Genomic DNA, 17,291 nt, shown 5'->3' on the forward strand with positions numbered 1-17,291 from the left:
TCGATTTCCCCTTTTATGGCTGTTAGTATTTGCCTTATGTATTGAAGTGCTCCTATGTTGGGTGCATAAATATTTACAATTCTTATATCTTCTTGGATCGATCCCTTGATCATTATGTAGTGTCTTTCTTTGTCTCTTCTAATAGTCTTTATTTTAAAGTCTGTTTTGTCTGATATGAGATTTGCTACTCCAGCTTTCTTTTGGTTTCCATTTGCATGGAATATCTTTTTTCCATCCCCTCACTTACAGTCTGTACGTGTCCCTAGGTCTGAAGTGGGTCTCCTGTAGACAACATCTATACGGGTCTTGGTTTTGTATCCGTTCAGCCAGTCTGTGTCTTTTGGTGGCAGCATTTAATCCATTTACGTTTAAGGTAATTATTGATATGTATGTTCCTATTCCCATTTTCTTAATTATTTTGGGTTTGTTTCCTTGTCTTGTGTTTCTTATGTAGAGAAGGTCCTTTAGCATTTGTTGTAAAGCTAGTTTGGTGGTGCTGAACTCTCTCAGCTTTTGCTTTTCTGTAAAGGTTTAATTTCTCCATCAAATCTGAATGAGATCCTTGCTGGTTAGAGTAATCTTGGTTGTAGGTTTTTCTCCTTCATCACTTTAAATATGTCCTGCCAGTCCCTTCTGGCTTGCAGAGTTTCTGCTGAAACATCAGCAGTTAACCTTATGGGGATTCCCTTGTGTGTTATTTGTTGTTTTTCCCTTGCTGCTTTTAATATGTTTTCTTTGTATTTAATTTTTGACAGTTTGATTAATATGTGTCTTGGCATGTTTCTCCTTGGATTTAACCTGTATGGGACTCTCTGTGCTTCCTGGACTTGATTAACTATTTCCTTTCCCATATTAGGGAAGTTTTCAACTATAATCTCTTCAAATATTTTCTCAGTCCCTTTCTTTTTCTCTTCTTCTTCTGGAACCCCTATAATTCGAATGTTGGTGCATTCATTGTTGTCCCAGCGGTCTCTGAGACTGTCCTCAGATCTTTTCATTCTTTTTTCTTTATTCTGCTCTGCAGTAGTTATTTCCACTATTTTATCTTCCAGGTCACTTATCCGTTCTTCTGCCTCAGTTATTCTGCTACTGATCCCTTCCAGAGTATTTTGAATTTCATTTATTGTGTTGTTCATCATTGCTTGTTTCATCTTTAGTTCTTCTATGTCCTTGTTAAAAGTTTCTTGCATTTTGTCTATTCTCTTTCTAAGATTTTGGATCATCTTTACAATCATTATTCTGAATTCTTTTTCAGGTAGACTGCCTATTTCCTCTTCATTTGTTAGGTCTGATGGGTTTTTATCTCGCTCCTTCATCTGCTGTGTGTTTTTCTGTCTTCTCATTTTGCTTATCTTACTGTGTTTGGGGTCTCCTTTTTGCAGGCTGCAGGTTCGTAGTTCCCGTTGTTTTTGGTGTCTGTCCCCAGTGGCTAAGGTTGGTTCAGTGGGTTGTGTAGGCTTCCTGGTGGAGGGGACTAGTGCCTGTGTTCTTGTGGATGAGGCTGGATCTTGTCTTTCTGGTGGGCAGGTCCATGTCTGGTGGTGTGTTTTGGGGTGTCTGTGGACTTATTATGATTTTAGGCAGCCTCTCTGCTAATGTGTGGGGTTGTGTTCCTGTCTTGCTAGTTTTTTGTTATAGGGTGTCCAGCACTGTAGCTTGCTGGTCGTTGAGTGAAGCTGGGTGGTGGTGTTGAGATGGAGATCTCTGGGATTTTCACCATTTGATATTATGTGGAGCTGGGAGGTGTCTTGTGGACCAGTGTCCTGAAGTTGGCTCTCCCACCTCAGAGGCACAGCACTGACTCCTGGCTGCAGCACCAAGAGCCTTTCATCCACATGGCTCAGAATAAAAGGGAGAAAAATTAGAAAGAATGAAAGAGGATAAAAGAAAATAAAGTAAGGTAAAATAAAATAAGGTTATTAAAATAAAAATGTATTAGGAAAAAAAAATTTTTTTAAGTAAAAAAAAAAAAAAACCAAAGACAAACGGACGTATAGAACCCTAGGACAAATGGTGAAAGCAAAGTTATACAGACAAAATCTCCCAGAGAAGCAGACACTCACAAAAAGAGGAAAAGGGGAAAAAATAATAAATCTTGCTCTCAAAGTCCACCTCTGCAATTTGGGATGATTCGTTGTCTATTCATGTATTCCACAGATGCAGGGTACATCAAGTTGATTGTGGAGCTTTAATCCACTGCTCCTGAGGCTGCTGGGAGAGATTTCCCTTTCTCTTCTTTGTTTGCAAAGCTCCTGCGGTTCAGCTTTGGATTTGGCCCCGCCTCTGCCTGTAGGTCAGGAGGGCTTCTGTTCTTCGCTCAGACAGGATGGGGTTAAAGGAACTGCTGACTCGGGGGCTCTGGCTTACACAGGCCCAGGAGAGAGAGGGGCACGGAGTGCGGGGCAAGCCTGCAGCAGCAGAGGCCGGCGTGACGTTGCACCAGCCTGAGGCGCGCCGTGCATTCTCGCGGGGAAGTTGTCCCTGGATATCGGGACCCTGACAGTGGTGGGCTGCACAGGCTACCCGAAAGGGATGTGTGGAGAGTGACCTGTGCTCGCTCACCTGCTTCTTGGTGGCGGCAGCAGCAGCCTTAGCGTCTCATGCTCGTCTCTGGGGTCCGCGCTGTTAGCCGCGGCTCGCGCCCGTCTCTGGAGCTCCTTTAAGCAGCGCTCTTAATCCCCTCTCCTCGAGCACCAGGAAACAAAGAGGGAAGAAAAAGTCTCTTGCCTCTTTGTCAGGCCCAGACTTTTTCCCGGACTCCCTCCCGTCTAGCCATGGTGCACTAACCCCTTCAAGCTGTGTTCATGCTGATCCTACCGAAGCCCGAGCCTCAGCTCCCAGACCCGCCCGCCCCGGTGGTGTGCAGACAAGCCTCTCAGGCTGGTGAGTGCTGGTCGGCACCCATCCTCTGTGCAGGAATCTCCCTGCTTTTCCCTCCGCAACCCTGTGGCTGTGCTCTCCTCCGCGGCCCTGAAGCTCCCCTCCTCCGCCACCTGCAGTCTCCACCCGCAAAGGGGCTTCTAGTGTGTGGAAACCTTTCCTCCTTCACTGCTCCCTCCCACTGGTGCAGGGCCCGTCCCTATTCTTTGTTTCTGTTTTTTCTTTTTTCTTTTGCCCTACCCAGGTACATGGGGAGTTTCTTGCCTTTTGGGAGGTCTGAGGTCTTCTGCTAGCGTTCAGTAGGTGTTCTGTAGCAGTTGTTCCACGTGTAGAAGTATTTCTGATGTATCTGTGGGGCGGAAGGTGATCCCCGCATCTTACTCTTCCGCCATCTTCCCCCTCTCTCTATCCTGATTCTTATATTGTACATTTCTTTGGATTTCTTGGCCTTGGTCACAAAAATCAAGGCTTATTTTTAAGCCTGCTCTTCATTCATTCATTCATTAAACTCAGCAGTCATTGGACTTTAGACCCAATACCATTTGAGGAATTGTGGAAGATGTAAGGAAATGAGTCATTGGCTTAGGCTTCTAGATCTGCAAAATCAACTCAGGCATATAAAAGAAACATGCTTGAAAAAGTGACTGTACAAAGGTTCAATTTTAAAGTGGGAAAATAATAGATATGTAGTTAAGTACAAGAAGAACAACGTGTAGCCGTATTAGTACGTTGCACTTGGCCTTATACTTATGAATCAAGACTTGACAGTGATGTCTGGTACTATATAACGATGTAAAACATTTGGATACAGCTGTATGACTATTTATTTTATTTTTTCTGAGGTTAATTTGTGCTTTTATTTGTCAGTAGACTTAACCAACGTGGCCTGCCAACTTTTTTGATCTAAAAGACACATTTTACATCACAATCCAACAAACACACACACATATAAAACATGTGTACATATATAAGTGAAACAGAAGTTTTGCCAAAAATGTCTATCCTGAGTGTTAATTCTTTTTTTTTTTTGAGACTTTTTTTTAAGCAGTTTTAGGTTTACAACAAAATGGACAGGAAGGTACAGAAATTCCCCATGACCCGCCTCCCCACACATGCATAGCTATTATCAAGAGTGGTAGCTTTTTTTTTTTCTTAAGCCAGGGATGAACTGCCTTGGCACATCATAATCAACAAGTTCACAGTTCATCTTAAGTTTCACTTTAACGAAGTGAATAGTGTTGCATGTTCTATGGGTTTGGACAAAAGTATAATGACATATATCCATCATTATAATGTCATACAAAGTATGTCACTGCTCATAAAAACTTATGTACTCTGTGTATTCATCTCCCCCCTCCCCTCAAATTCCTGGCCACCAGGAATTTGATCTTTTTATTGTGTATTTATTAAGTTGCTGAGATATGCCTGTGCATTTTGCTTAGTAGGTCTAATAATGTGTTGGTATATTTTCTTTTTTATTAAAAAGAATGACACATACATTCCCTAAAAGAACATTACCCTCTACACAAATTGTTTATCTTTTTGGCTCATTATAGGTTTTGGGTTATGTGGAATTCCAGAGAATCTTATAGGAGCTTTGCTAAAGACTGGAGTAAAAGGACTAACTGCAGTCAGCAACAATGCAGGGTAAGCGTGCATTTTTAAAACAATTGGCTTGAAAGAAATGACAGTCCTCTATGATACTGAAATGAAGTCTATCAGTGAAATGAAATATTTCCCTATTGACAAGAGCAGTATGCTCGAGGATCAAAAGGTAATGTTAATTGGGACTTCCGCCACAGTCCAGTGGTTAAGACTCCGCGCTTCCACTGCAGGGGGCATGGGTTTGATCAGGGAAACCAAGATCCTGCAATGAAAAAAAAAAGTATGTTCAAATTGAGTCCTTCATTTTAAAATTTAAAGAGGTTCCTTTATGTTGTATGTTATTGTAGATCTTTATTTATAAAGGAAGATGGACATCCATTTGAAATCTGTTTCAAGTCTTCTTTTGGTTATGCCCTTACCCTAGATTATACATAAAGAATACCATCAATCATTACAAATGTTGCTGGTCTTGGTAAAAGGAGGAGGGTATGCAGCTGGCACTTAAGCCAGTAGGCTCACATATCAAAATGGTCAAAAATGAGCCATAACATTTTAATGATGAATGGCCTGCATATTAAGATATATTTAGTTATCAAGGAAAAAGCTATTTTTGTGCAAAATGGTAAATTGTCAGCTCTCTTTTAATAATGAAAGACTTTAAAGATCTTAAAAATTAAAGAAATTAACCGAATTGGCAGTTAGTTTAGTCTGTTATCATAAATGCAATTTAGAAGAAATAGCACAGATTATTTAGGAAACAAAACTGATCTACATTTGTGCTCATTTTTTCCTTTGCTGAGTTTATTTATGCTATTATTTTCATTTGGAAGGCTCTCCACTTCTCTGCCTATCCACATCTTTCCCATCTTACAGAAGAAGCCCTATCTAATTATAGAACTGCTCTAGCCTTCATTGATCTTTCCCCTTCTGAATTCCTTTGGAGATGGTTAGCCTTTCTTTGTGTACTGAATTGTATTTATTATCTCTGATGTATATTACAGCCCAATCCTGTTACTTGGAGTAGTTTTCTTTTTTCTTTTTATTTATTTTTTGGCTGCTTCACGCGGCATGCGGGATCTTAGTTCCCCCACCAGGGATCAAACCTGCGCCCCCTGCAGTGGAATCATAGAGCCTTAACCACTGGACCGCCAGGGAAGTCCATAGAGTAGTTTTCTATTTCCTGCTATGCTTAGCCTATAGTCTCAGAATCACCGAGAGTTGGAGCTGGACGGGATTGTAGAGATCATCTGTTCCAGTTCCCTCATTTAACAGGGGAAACTCATCTGTAATCCGGGAAGTAACTTGTTCATGATCACTTGATATTTCTTAATCACATCCTGTGCCCTTTGAGCTGACTTTATATTTATTAAAAATACTTTTGATTATCAGTACTTGGTTGGGTTTTCCTGTTAGCTCAGTGCTTACAAGGAGTGGTGTAGATCAATGTAAACTTTTGATGCAGAGTAGGTACCGATAACCTACTTCGCTGAACTCAAAGAAGGCACTTTGCACACCCTCATTGGAAGTTGATTCTCATAATTAGAGGAGTTTAAATCCTTGAGGTCTATAGGGATGAGGGCTTTGTTTTGATCCTTAGAGTCAGATAAATGAGGACAACTTAGCATCACTTTATTGGAGGACCAACGACATGGTTTGAGTTGTTGGGTAAAATGTAGAGAACATGGAATTAGAAGTAATGGTCATCACCAATACGTGGAATCGAAAAGAATGATACAAATGAACTTATTTACAAAACGGAAATAGACTCACAGACATAGAAAACAAACTTATAGTTACCAAAGGGGAAAGGGGGCAGGGGAGGGATAAATTAGGAGTTTGGGATTAACAGATATATACTACTATATGTAAAGTAGATAAACAAGGACCTACTGTATAGCACAGGGAACTATATTCAATATCTTGTAACAACCTATAATGGAAAAGAATCTGAAAAAGAATGTATATGAATATATAACCAAATCACTTTGCTGTACACCTGAAACTAATACCTTGTAAATCAACTATACTTCAATTAAAAAAAAAAAGAAGTAATGGCTATTTTCTCCTAAGACTCCATCTATATAAGTTCTGCCTGAATTGGAAGTCTTTCCAAAGCTCAGGATTCCTGATTGTCTACTTTTGTTTTATTTGCTTTTAATGATCACTAAGACCTGTTGGCCTGAGGTACCACTTACTTTGCTATGGAGTATTAACTGTCAGTCTTGATATGACAAACCCTACCTTAGGATCATTCAGATGAATTAATACTTTGATATGGATTGATTAGGAAGGCAGGAAAATTGCAGATGTTCCTTTGATCTTTGGAAGACTTTGACATGTGAATTACAAGCGTGTATAAACCAAAAGTTTCACGATATGCTATGTATCAACCAATTAAATCACAGAGCCCAGGGAAGAATAGGTGTGCTATATTAGTTATTTTCATTTCCTTGTGACAAGGTAATTTTGGATTACAGTTCTTGAAGGTGGGGATTTAGACAACTCGAAGGGCAGCCCCACTTCCATGTAGAAGACTAATAAATACTAACAGGTAATATGTGCAGCACTCCTCCCATATCCATGATTTTGCTTTATGTGGTTTCAGTTATCTATGGTCAACCTTGGTCTGAAAATATTAAATGGAAAATTCCAGAAATAAACAATTCATAAGTTTTAAGTTACAGGCTATTCTGAGTACTGTGATGAAGTCTTGGGCCCTCCTGCTCTGTCTTGCCCTGGATGTGAATCATACCTTTGTCCAGTGTACCCCTCCAGTTGGTCACTTAGTAGCCACCCTGGTTATCAGATCCATGGTCATCAGATCCACTGTTGCTGTATCCCCGGTTATCAGATCCATGATCTGTATCGCAGTGCTTGTGTCCAAGGAACCCTTATTTTACTTAATAATGGCCCCCAAGTGCAAGATTATTATTAACAGTGGAGAGCTGTTTCCTCCAGCCCTGGGCCTGATGGGATGAGGGGAGGGGGCTGTTTGGACCCAGAAGAAAGCCTTATGGAGAGGGCTATCCAGTGTGCTGCAGCCTGCCAGGGAGAGAGCCAAGGGAATAGATGTCCTGCTGCCATTCTCCCCCCAACCCCCCCCAACCCCCCTGGTGGTGCCTTACACTGGCTGAACCCAGTCAGCAATGGATGGGCCCAATCAGAAGCCAGAGGGCAGGGCACCCCATGATTCAGTCTACACGGGGCAGCTGCCCCAGGCTAGAGGTTGGAGAATGGATACAGAGGGACACATAGCAAATATCTAGCATGAAGACTTGATGATTTTCATTTTTATTACAAAGGAGCCAGTGAGGAGGGGGAAAGTGAAATCAAGCAATAAATTCATTTGACAAATGGTCAACAGATGTTTATGTAGAACCCTATCTGGAGGAAAAGTTTCCAAGAGAGATGGAAAGGCCAGTTCAAGGCCCCTAGACAAGATGTCTGGTGTGTTTGAGGAACTGTAAGGAGGCCAGAAGAGGTAGAGAAGAGAGCAAAAAGGAAAATGGGAGGAGTGAGGTCAGAGGTGTGAAAGGGCATTCCATCCCATCCCAGGGGGTCTTGCAGTCCACTCTAGAGACATTTGCTTTTACTCTAAATAAATGGGTACCAAGGCAGGGTTTTGAGCAGAGCAGTGACATGATCTGACATATTTTATTTTATACTTGTGTTTTTGGCTGTCATTTTATGAGTAGATCGTAGCAGGCAGGATTAGAAACAAGAAAGGTTACTGCAGTATCCGGGAAAGAGATGGGCCGGTCCCAGAGAGGGAGTGAGAAATGCTCAGATTCTGGATAGATTCTGAAGGTAGAGTCAGGATTTTCCAATAAAGTTGCTGTGGAATGTGTGTGTCAGAGATCACACCATGAGTTTTGTTCTGAAGTAGTGAGGATGGGGCTGCCATCAGATGAGATGAAGAAGGCTGCAGATGGAGCTGAATTGAGGGGAACAAAATTGTTTACCTGAAGAACTGAACGCCTAGCTAGATAGTAATTAGCAGTAGGTAAAAAACAAACAAAAAACGTAAAGCGTTTTGTGTAATGTTTTGCAAGACCGACTTTTTAGTGATTTGTAGCCCTCTAGTGGACAAGTGTGTTATCAATCTTCAGGGAATTTTCACATCTCAAAAATGCACTCTTGAAAATACTTGTTATTTAGGCTTTAGTTTTCTTTTGAACCAAGTAAGAATAAATCATGCAGGTATTTCTTTTACACTCATGGTGGGTGGGAAATGTTATTAGATTCAATATTGGAAGCTAGGACTATAAAACAAGTCTATCAGGAGGTTGACAGTTACCTGTTACCTGAACTACTTTAAGGTATTCAGTGTGTCAGGACAGTTGGGGGGAGGTTAGAGGCTTGGAAATGCATTCTGAGAATTAGGAAAGAGTTAGTTGAGCAGGAATGGCCACTTGTGGGCATGAGAATGAGGAGGGAGAGCGAAGTCGAAGTTGGGAGAAAAGGAGGTTGTCAGGAGACATGTGAGTGGTTTGTCATATAAAATTTCAAGTTTTTGAATGTAAGTGAGATTAATATTCTATCAGATGTCCCTTTGATTGTAAGCTGCTTGCATTTTCCTTCTAGGGTTGACAACTTTGGTTTGGGCCTTTTACTTCGATCCAAGCAGATAAAACGCATGGTCTCTTCGTATGTGGGTGAAAATGCAGAATTTGAACGACAGTATTTATCTGGTGAATTAGAAGTAGAGCTGACACCTCAGGTAAAAAAAATTTTTTTTTTTTTTACAATACTAATTTATTTTAAAATATACCTTTTTCCTCCTAGAAATTTCATTGTGTAAGAGAGGTAAGGTAGAATGATCTTTTGCCAAACCAAGGAATTGTGTTTATAGGTCATACCTCTTGCTTGCTAGAGAACTATTTTGTTGCTGTGCACTGAAAAAGAAGGTGAAAATATCTAGGCTTCAGGATAAAATTTTAAGTTTGGCACTATAATGTATATTTCATTGGAGCATGCAAAAGAAATTGCTGGGATGTTTGATGATTGTCCTAAAAGTCAATTCCTATGAATCACAGAATTAGAAATTTGTGGGGAATCTGGTCTTGCTGAGACATAGGACAGTAAAGGCCATGGAGGGACTACATCACAGACTAAGTGCTGGGATCAGAGCCCAGGTGTCTAGAGAGCTGATGCCATTACAAAGGAAGCAGTGATTGCAATTAATCTAGCAAGTTTCTGCTCACTTTATACACCATTTCCTCTCCTAACTGATTGAAGAGTTTGTCACTGAGCAAAGTTTTTGAAGCCATATGAGTAAAACAAGGGTCTATAGGTTGTATACATTACTTTCCATTTTGACATGGTCTGCCTTCATCTCTGAAACTGAGCCCACCACACTGCTTCATTTTGTCAACAGAATGTATTATTACCACTAACTTCATCAAATTGGTAATAATGTAATATAGCAGAATTTTTAAAAATTCAATCATTAAATCAATGTATATGCTTATCTGGAGAGAGCAGGCATGGGAGAACTGTTTTTTCTACTCGAAGCTTCACAGTGATTTTCCAAGTCACACCTGATCACTCTACAGTGTTGGCACCTGTGCCTCTCATAGCATTACACATGCTTGATTTATCCAATCTTCATTTAAAGTTTTTTGAGAATAACAAAAGGTGTACTATCTTCATCGCTTGTGCCACTTTTACAAAATACCACAGACTGGGTGGCTTAGAAAAGAGAAATTTATTTCTCACTGTTATGGTGGCTGAGAAGTACAAGATCAAGGTACAGGCTGATTTGGTTCTTGGTGGGGGGAGGGGAGAGAGGGAGAGGGACAGTGAGAGGCAGAGGGAGAGTACGTGTAAGTGAGTGCTCTAGGGTCTCTTATTACAAGGACACTAATCCTCTTTGATCAGGGCCCCACCTTTATGACCTCATTTAACCTTGTTGCACGTTGGGGGTTAGGGCTTCAACATGTGAATTTTGGGAGCGGGGGGAACACAAATCCGTCCATAGCATATAGTTTTCATCTTCACATTATAGTTTGAGGTAACATATCCTTTGAGTTTGGAGCTATTGAAAATTAACTTTACGATTACCTTTTTTATCTTTTTTTTTCTTTTTTTGACTGTGCTGGGTCTTCGTTGCGGTACGTGGGCTTGTCTAGTTGTGGCACACGCGCTCTAGAGTGCGCAGGCTCAGTAGTTGCAGCACACGGGCTTCTCTCTAGTTGTGGCGCATGGGCTTAGTTGCCCCATGGCATGTGGGATCTTAGTTCCCTTACCGGGGATCGAACCTGCGTCCCCTGCATTGGAAGGTGGATTCTTAACCACTGGACCACCAGGGAAGTCCCTGCCTTTTTTTTATCTTTTGCATTATCCCTTATTTTGTCAGAGGGCATATACATGGGAAAGGAACTTCCTTAATATTTCTTTCACATTCTTCCTTTAAGCTGAAAGAAGTCAGAATTTCCTGCCCCAGTTTAGTGGTGCATGAGTAAACATTGGCTCTAGGAACTCGTTTTGCAGCCTGAGAGCCAGGGAGGAAGTGCTGATGAAGTGGTAGGGATTAGGACTCCCTTGGGGGTTGGATGTGGGGTCTTGGTGGTACCTGCAGGGGGCCTGTATGTGGCAATAGTCGATTTTCATGCCTTTGCCCAGTTGGACAAAGAGGAGTATAGTATTCAGGGAGGGTGGACATAAAAAATATTTTAAAGTAGGGAGTGTTATTATGGTTGTTTTGATGATTTAATTTTTGTGGATGTTATTAACTTAAAATACCCAAAGTGCAGGGAAGAGTCACCTCTGTCCATCAGTTAGAACAGAGAACCAGGTATCTGGAAGGTTTTCATTTATGTCACAGGTCCATCCTTCCTCAGAATATCCCGCCTATTCCAAATGACTCAGTGTCTGAAATCCCAGCTGTTAGTCCCTTCTTTGAGTTTAGTATTTAAAGGCCCCAGTTCAAGTGGAAACTTGTTTTCAGGTTGGGACAATATTAACACACCATCATTAATATCTAAACCTAGGGAATTCCCTGGCAGTCCAGTGGTTAGGGCTCCATGCTTCCACTGCAGGGGGCACGGGTTCGGTCCCTGGTTGGGGAGCTCAGATCCCACAAGCCGTGTGACACAGCCAAAACAAAACAAAACAAAACAAAATCTGAACCTGTTCTTTTTTTTTTTGAACCTGTTCTTACTACTGGTTAGCTAGTCAGTTATCTAGTCTGAATATGATGTAGCTAGACCGTAACAAGATGTTTCACATTAGGGAGCGTGTCAGGAAACGTCCGGGTCCAGAGTTATTACCCTGTGGGAAAACCAGGTGGAAAGGCAGGTGGTGGTGGAAGAGCTGGGGAAATTAGGTTTGAAATCACTGATCCCTAGAAGGGGGACAAAGATGATCAGAAGAAGATACAAAAAAACTTTACATATAGCTGTTCCTACTCTGAAACAAAATTTGAATCTCTCTTGGCTTTTTAAAAACCATTTTACCTGTATGTCGTACTCTTTGCCTAGCTTGAATTTTTCCTTAGTTAGATAATGTAATAGATAAAATACTTATGAGAATGGTTTAGAATAAACTCTAGATAGGTTTGAACGTTTTACATTATTATTATATAATCATAACATTGTTATTAAAGATAAGGTTCAGGCCATGCGTACATAGAGCACATAGTAAAACACAAAATTTAACTGTATGTTTTTTAATGTATACAGTTAAAGTTACATACTTCAGATTTGGAAATTTCTTTAAAAATATTACAGATAGACTGATGTAGAATGTGATGTCAAGAAACCAGTGGAGACATGGAAGCTGAAAGCACTAATATACAAATAAGCAGTTCCATTAAGAATTAAGGATTAAGGATAGAGAGGTTGTTGTCTAGAAAGATAGTAACTGTTTTACATTGATATTCTAGCCTGCGGTGTCAGCGAGAAAAACCAGTATGCACTGCTGGGTGTGGTTTAGATTGATAAACACCTAGAAAACAGGGATGGTGCCTGTAAGTTTTTCTGTGTCTGCAGACAGAAGTGTTTAATGGACTTCTGATGCAGTGTTGTTTTTTCACTTGTAGGGCACGCTTGCAGAGAGGATTCGTGCAGGTGGGGCTGGAGTTCCTGCATTTTACACCAGCACAGGGTATGGGACCCTAGTGCAAGAAGGAGGGTCACCAATCAAATACAACAAAGATGGCAGCATTGCCATTGCCAGTAAGCCAAGAGAGGTAAGAAAGCTGGATATCTCTATCAGCACAGGATTCCAGGTGGACTCGTTGGGTAACTAAGTATAAAACCACACCTGTTGGGCTTCCCTTCCCTTCCCTTCCTGCGCCAACCACTGTTGGGCGCAGTGGTTGAGAGTCTGCCTGCCGATGCAGGGGACGCGGGTTCATGCCCCGGTCCGGGAGGATCCCACGTGCCACGGAGCTGCTGGGCCCGTGAGCCATGGCCGCTGAGCCTGCGCGTCCGGAGCCTGTGCTCAGCAACGGGAGAGGCCACAACAGTGAGAGGCCCACATACAGCAAAAAAAACAAAAAAACAAAAAAACAAAACACATCTGTGTGAGAACACTGTCATTCATTCCGTAATGTAAACATGTTAGGTAAAATTTCTAGCTAAAACTGAGCATCTGCTAGTAACTTAAATCACATAGAGAGACCAGAATAAATAAATGAGAAGAAAAGAATCTGTAATCCATAGAAGAGGTACAAGTCAAGATTAGTTTTATGGTAAGTTTTAAGAAATTTAGGAGCATTTATAATTGCTGATTATGTTTATGTGGGAAATAGAGTAAATGTATGCTATATATGGTATTAAACTCTTCATGCTCAGGCCCCTTCTGGATGTGATTGAAGGGGGAGAAAAAAGCCAAAGAAATCACAAGTTTGTCTACAATCTTAAAAAGCGGGGGCAGTTATAACTATATAATGGAACAGAGGGTTCATATTATCTCCTTTGTCCTTCATTTTGTATACTGGACCTATTTGAATAACTGAATAACTTAGTTTTATTTAAAGTGCTAGATAGGATGGGGTATCTTTATACTGGGTAACTTCACACACATATTAGAAAAGAATAGGGACTTACCTGGCAATCCAGTGGTTAAGACTTCGCCTTCCAATGCAGGGGGTGTGGGTTCAATTCCTGGTGGGGGAACTAAGATCCCACATGCCTCACGGCCAAAAAACCAAAACATAAAACAGAAGCAATACTGTAACAAATTCAATGAAGACTTTAAAAATAGTCCACGTCAAAAAAATCTTTTTTTAAAAAAAAAGAAAAGAAAAGAACTCTAGATATAGGTATTTGAGATCCTCAGGTTTGAGCCAGTTTTTAAAATGACACATGCCAGCTGTATTTTTAGTGTCTTTCCCTTCTCCCTGCCCACATGGCTCATGAGCATTAACAAATGTTGCAGAAATGCTGAGCTTATCTCTGAAGCGAAAATTTAGTAAATCAAGGGCTTTTATCACCTTTCTGCTTATAGGGATGTTAGCTCTGCACGTCCGTGTTTTGAGGGAAGATAAAGGTCATGCCCTTGTCCCCTGCTGTCCAGTGTTTATCCAGCAGCGTCCTCCATCTGGAGCTTTGCCTTTCTGATTAGAGTGACCTATATTGACCCAAAGCTTTTGTTAATACGCTATCTTGCTTCTTTCTTTACCGCCTAATTAGGTTTAAAAAGTTTTTGACAAAGTAAAGGACAGGAACCTAATTATTAAGATGGATCTTGGTTAATATAGATAAAGATGCCTGGCAAAATCGGGTGAATGCTTTGAGAGCTTGCTAGAAGTTACAGCATTAACTCTCCTGGTGAAAACATAGGATAGACTAGAATCTGTTCTGAATGCCTGGGTTCATCTCAGGAGGTGTAGGAATCTAGCAGTTTTGTCATTTTGTCTGCATCCCCTAGGAATACAACAGTAATTTCTTGAAATGATTCTTGCTAGCTCTTTGTTGTCCTCGACTACGGTGGGAAGAGGAAATGAGTGAATTCCTTAGGTCAGTGATAGTTATTGAGGACCTTCTGTTTGTCAAACACTGGTCTAAGCGTGGTGGAAAAAGGAGTGTTCTAGACCAAGTCCCCCTGACAAGGAACAAATAGACAAACACACAATGTCAATACTGGAAGTGCTGTGAACACAAATCAAGTAGGGCAAAGGCAGAGAGGATGATGAGTGTGGTCAGGAAGGTGTGCTCCAGGCTGGGTCAGGGAAAACCTCTCTGAGTAGGTGACATTTGGTAGAGACCTGAATAAAATAGGGAATGAGCTGGGTGAAGATTATAGGTTTGTGCTCTAGTCAGAAGGAAGAGGAAGGACAGGGTCCCAGGGCAGGCTTGCCTCATGTGTGGAACAGCAGGGCAGTAAGACTGGAACAGAATGAATGAGGAGACAGTGGTAGGGTTGGAGGTTAAAGAGAGGCAGGAGCCAGACCACACGAGTTTGGCCTTTACTGAGTGTGGTGAGAGGACAACAGAGTGTTTTGAATATGGTGGGACAGTGATGGGATCTGAGTTACATTTTGGAAAGAGCACCGTGGCTGTTGGGTAGTGAGTTTTTTTGCTGGAGACCCAACAGCAGAAGCAGGGAGACGGATGAAGAGGCTGTTGTATTAATCCAGGTGGGAGTGGAAGGTGGTTTAGACTAAGGTGGTAACAGTGGAATTTGTGAGAAGTGGTTTCAATTGGGAAATATGTTGATAGTAGAGCCAACAGGATTTACTGAGTAAGAAAAGACAAGAATCAAGCATGCTGCTTATTGAAAAGGGCCGAGCATGGGGGTAATCAAAGAGCTCTGCCTGGACTTGGTGCTTTTGAGACATTCACTAGCTTCCAAGAGGAGGTGTTCTGTAGGCTCGAGCTCAGCTCCAGGAGGGTTGAGAGCTGGGGTAGGAACTTTGGAGGCATCAGCACATGGTGTTTAAATCCATGGGACTGGGGCTGGAGTGTAGACAGAGAACAGCTCTTTTGCCTTTAAGGGTTTAGAAGAGGCCTGACATTGAAAGGTTGAAAAAAAGGAAAGGGAGCAGCAAATAAGATGGGAAAGAGTGTCTAGTGAGTGGAGAGGAAACCCAGGGGAGTCCGGTGATTTGGAAGATGGGAACTTTTACAAAGGAGGGAGTGATCAACCGTGTCAGAGTATGAAGAGGTTGGGTAAGAGGACTGGAAATTGACTGTTGGGTTTGGAAACGTGGAAGTCATCGGTGACCTTAAACAGTGATTTTTCTGGAGAAGAGGATTTTTCTGGAATGGTGAAAATTTGACTGGAGTGGATTCAAGAAAGGACTGAAAGATGGGGAAGTGGAGACTCTGACGTGCATAACTCTTTCAAGTAAATATAACAGCTAGTTGGACAAAACCAATTCCTCCCCTGTTTTAAAATTTTAGAATAGTGAACACTTAGCAACTTCTGATGTGTAGACTCTTCAGGAAATTAGATAACTGGAATAGAAAGAAACGCCAATGTTTTTACTTTGCCCTGGCTTAGCATATATTTAGATGTATATGTAGTTCTCTAGATCTGTATGTAAAGGCCTCAACTATCATCTCTGGTGATGGCTGAAATACATAAGACTTAAACTATATTGATGTATAGGTTACAAATATCTTTCATATAATTTGTCTAAGTTCATATTAATATGATCCTCATTCATCAGTGATTCCCTAAATTCATTAAGCTTTTCTAACAGGAAAGTGGGATAATGTCTTTAAGGAAACTGTTCTTTAAGAAATGGTTCTGTTTTAGTGCAAATCAAAACTACAATGAGGTAGCACCTCACACTGGTCAGAATGGCCATCATCAAAAAGTCTACAAACAATAAATGGTGGAGAGGATGTAGAGAAAAGGGAACCCTCCTACACTGTTGGTGGGAATGTAAATTGGTGTAGCCACAATGGAAAACAGTATGGAGGTTCCTTAAAAAGCTAAAAGTAGAGTCACCATATGATCCAGCAATCCCACTCCTGGGCATATATCTGGAAAAGACAAAAACTCTAGTTCGAAAAGATACATGCACCCCAATGTTCATAGCAGCACTATTTACAGTAGTCAAGACATGGAAGCAACCTAAATGTTCGTCAACAGATGAATGGTTAAAGATGTGGTACATACGTACAGTGGAATATTACTGAGCCATGAAAAGAAATGAAATAATCCCATTTTCAGCAACATGGATGGACCTAGAGATTATCATACTAAATGAAGGCAGACAGAGAAAGACAGATATCATATGATATCACTTATATGTGGAATCTAAAAAAATGATACAGATGAACTTATTTGCAAAACAGAAATAGACTCATAGACATAGAAAACAAATTTATGGTTACCAAAAGGGAAAGCGAGGGAGAGGGATAAATTAGGAGTTTGGGATTAACATACACACACTACTATATATATATAAATAAACAAGAACCTACTGTATAACACAGGGAACTGTATTTAATATCTGTAATAACCTATAATAGAAAAGAATCTGAAAAAGAATATATATGTATATGTGTACATATATATGTCTGAATCACTTTGCTGCACACCTGAAACTAGCACAATACTGTAAAATAACTATAATTTAAAAAAAAAGAAAGAATTTCTTGTTTTAAACCACAGTTAAAGAAAAGTAAATGTACTGGAGCTTTCTCCAGCTTTCTATAAAATGCATGTAATTTGTCCACTAGGGGGCGCAGTAGGAATGAAAATGGAGTTTGGCCTTCAAATGGCTCCCATCTCCTGTGGTGATGGAGAGAGGTGTTGATGTTGTTTCCCCTCTTCCTTTCAATTCCCAGAGCTAAGTCCCCATGAAGAAAAAAGGAACAAAATGCCGCGGCATAGTTTTGCTTTAT

General features: G+C 40.9%; 1 protein-coding gene across 3 annotated transcripts in view; it reads left to right on the plus strand.

Moving 5' to 3' along the window:
* Positions 1–17,291, plus strand: part of OXCT1 (3-oxoacid CoA-transferase 1) — a 143,429-nt gene that overhangs the window by 8,720 nt on the left and 117,418 nt on the right. For all 3 annotated transcript variants that reach the window (XM_049708189.1, XM_004265961.4, XM_033421200.2), the window contains exons 3-5: positions 4,437–4,527; positions 9,070–9,205; positions 12,527–12,676. In XM_049708189.1, the coding sequence (XP_049564146.1) occupies positions 4,437–4,527; positions 9,070–9,205; positions 12,527–12,676 (377 nt within the window). The remainder of the gene's footprint in view (positions 1–4,436; positions 4,528–9,069; positions 9,206–12,526; positions 12,677–17,291) is intronic.

The sequence above is a fragment of the Orcinus orca genome, chromosome 3 (genome assembly GCF_937001465.1).
Source record: "Orcinus orca chromosome 3, mOrcOrc1.1, whole genome shotgun sequence".
In the NCBI taxonomy this organism is placed as follows: Eukaryota; Metazoa; Chordata; class Mammalia; order Artiodactyla; family Delphinidae; genus Orcinus; species Orcinus orca.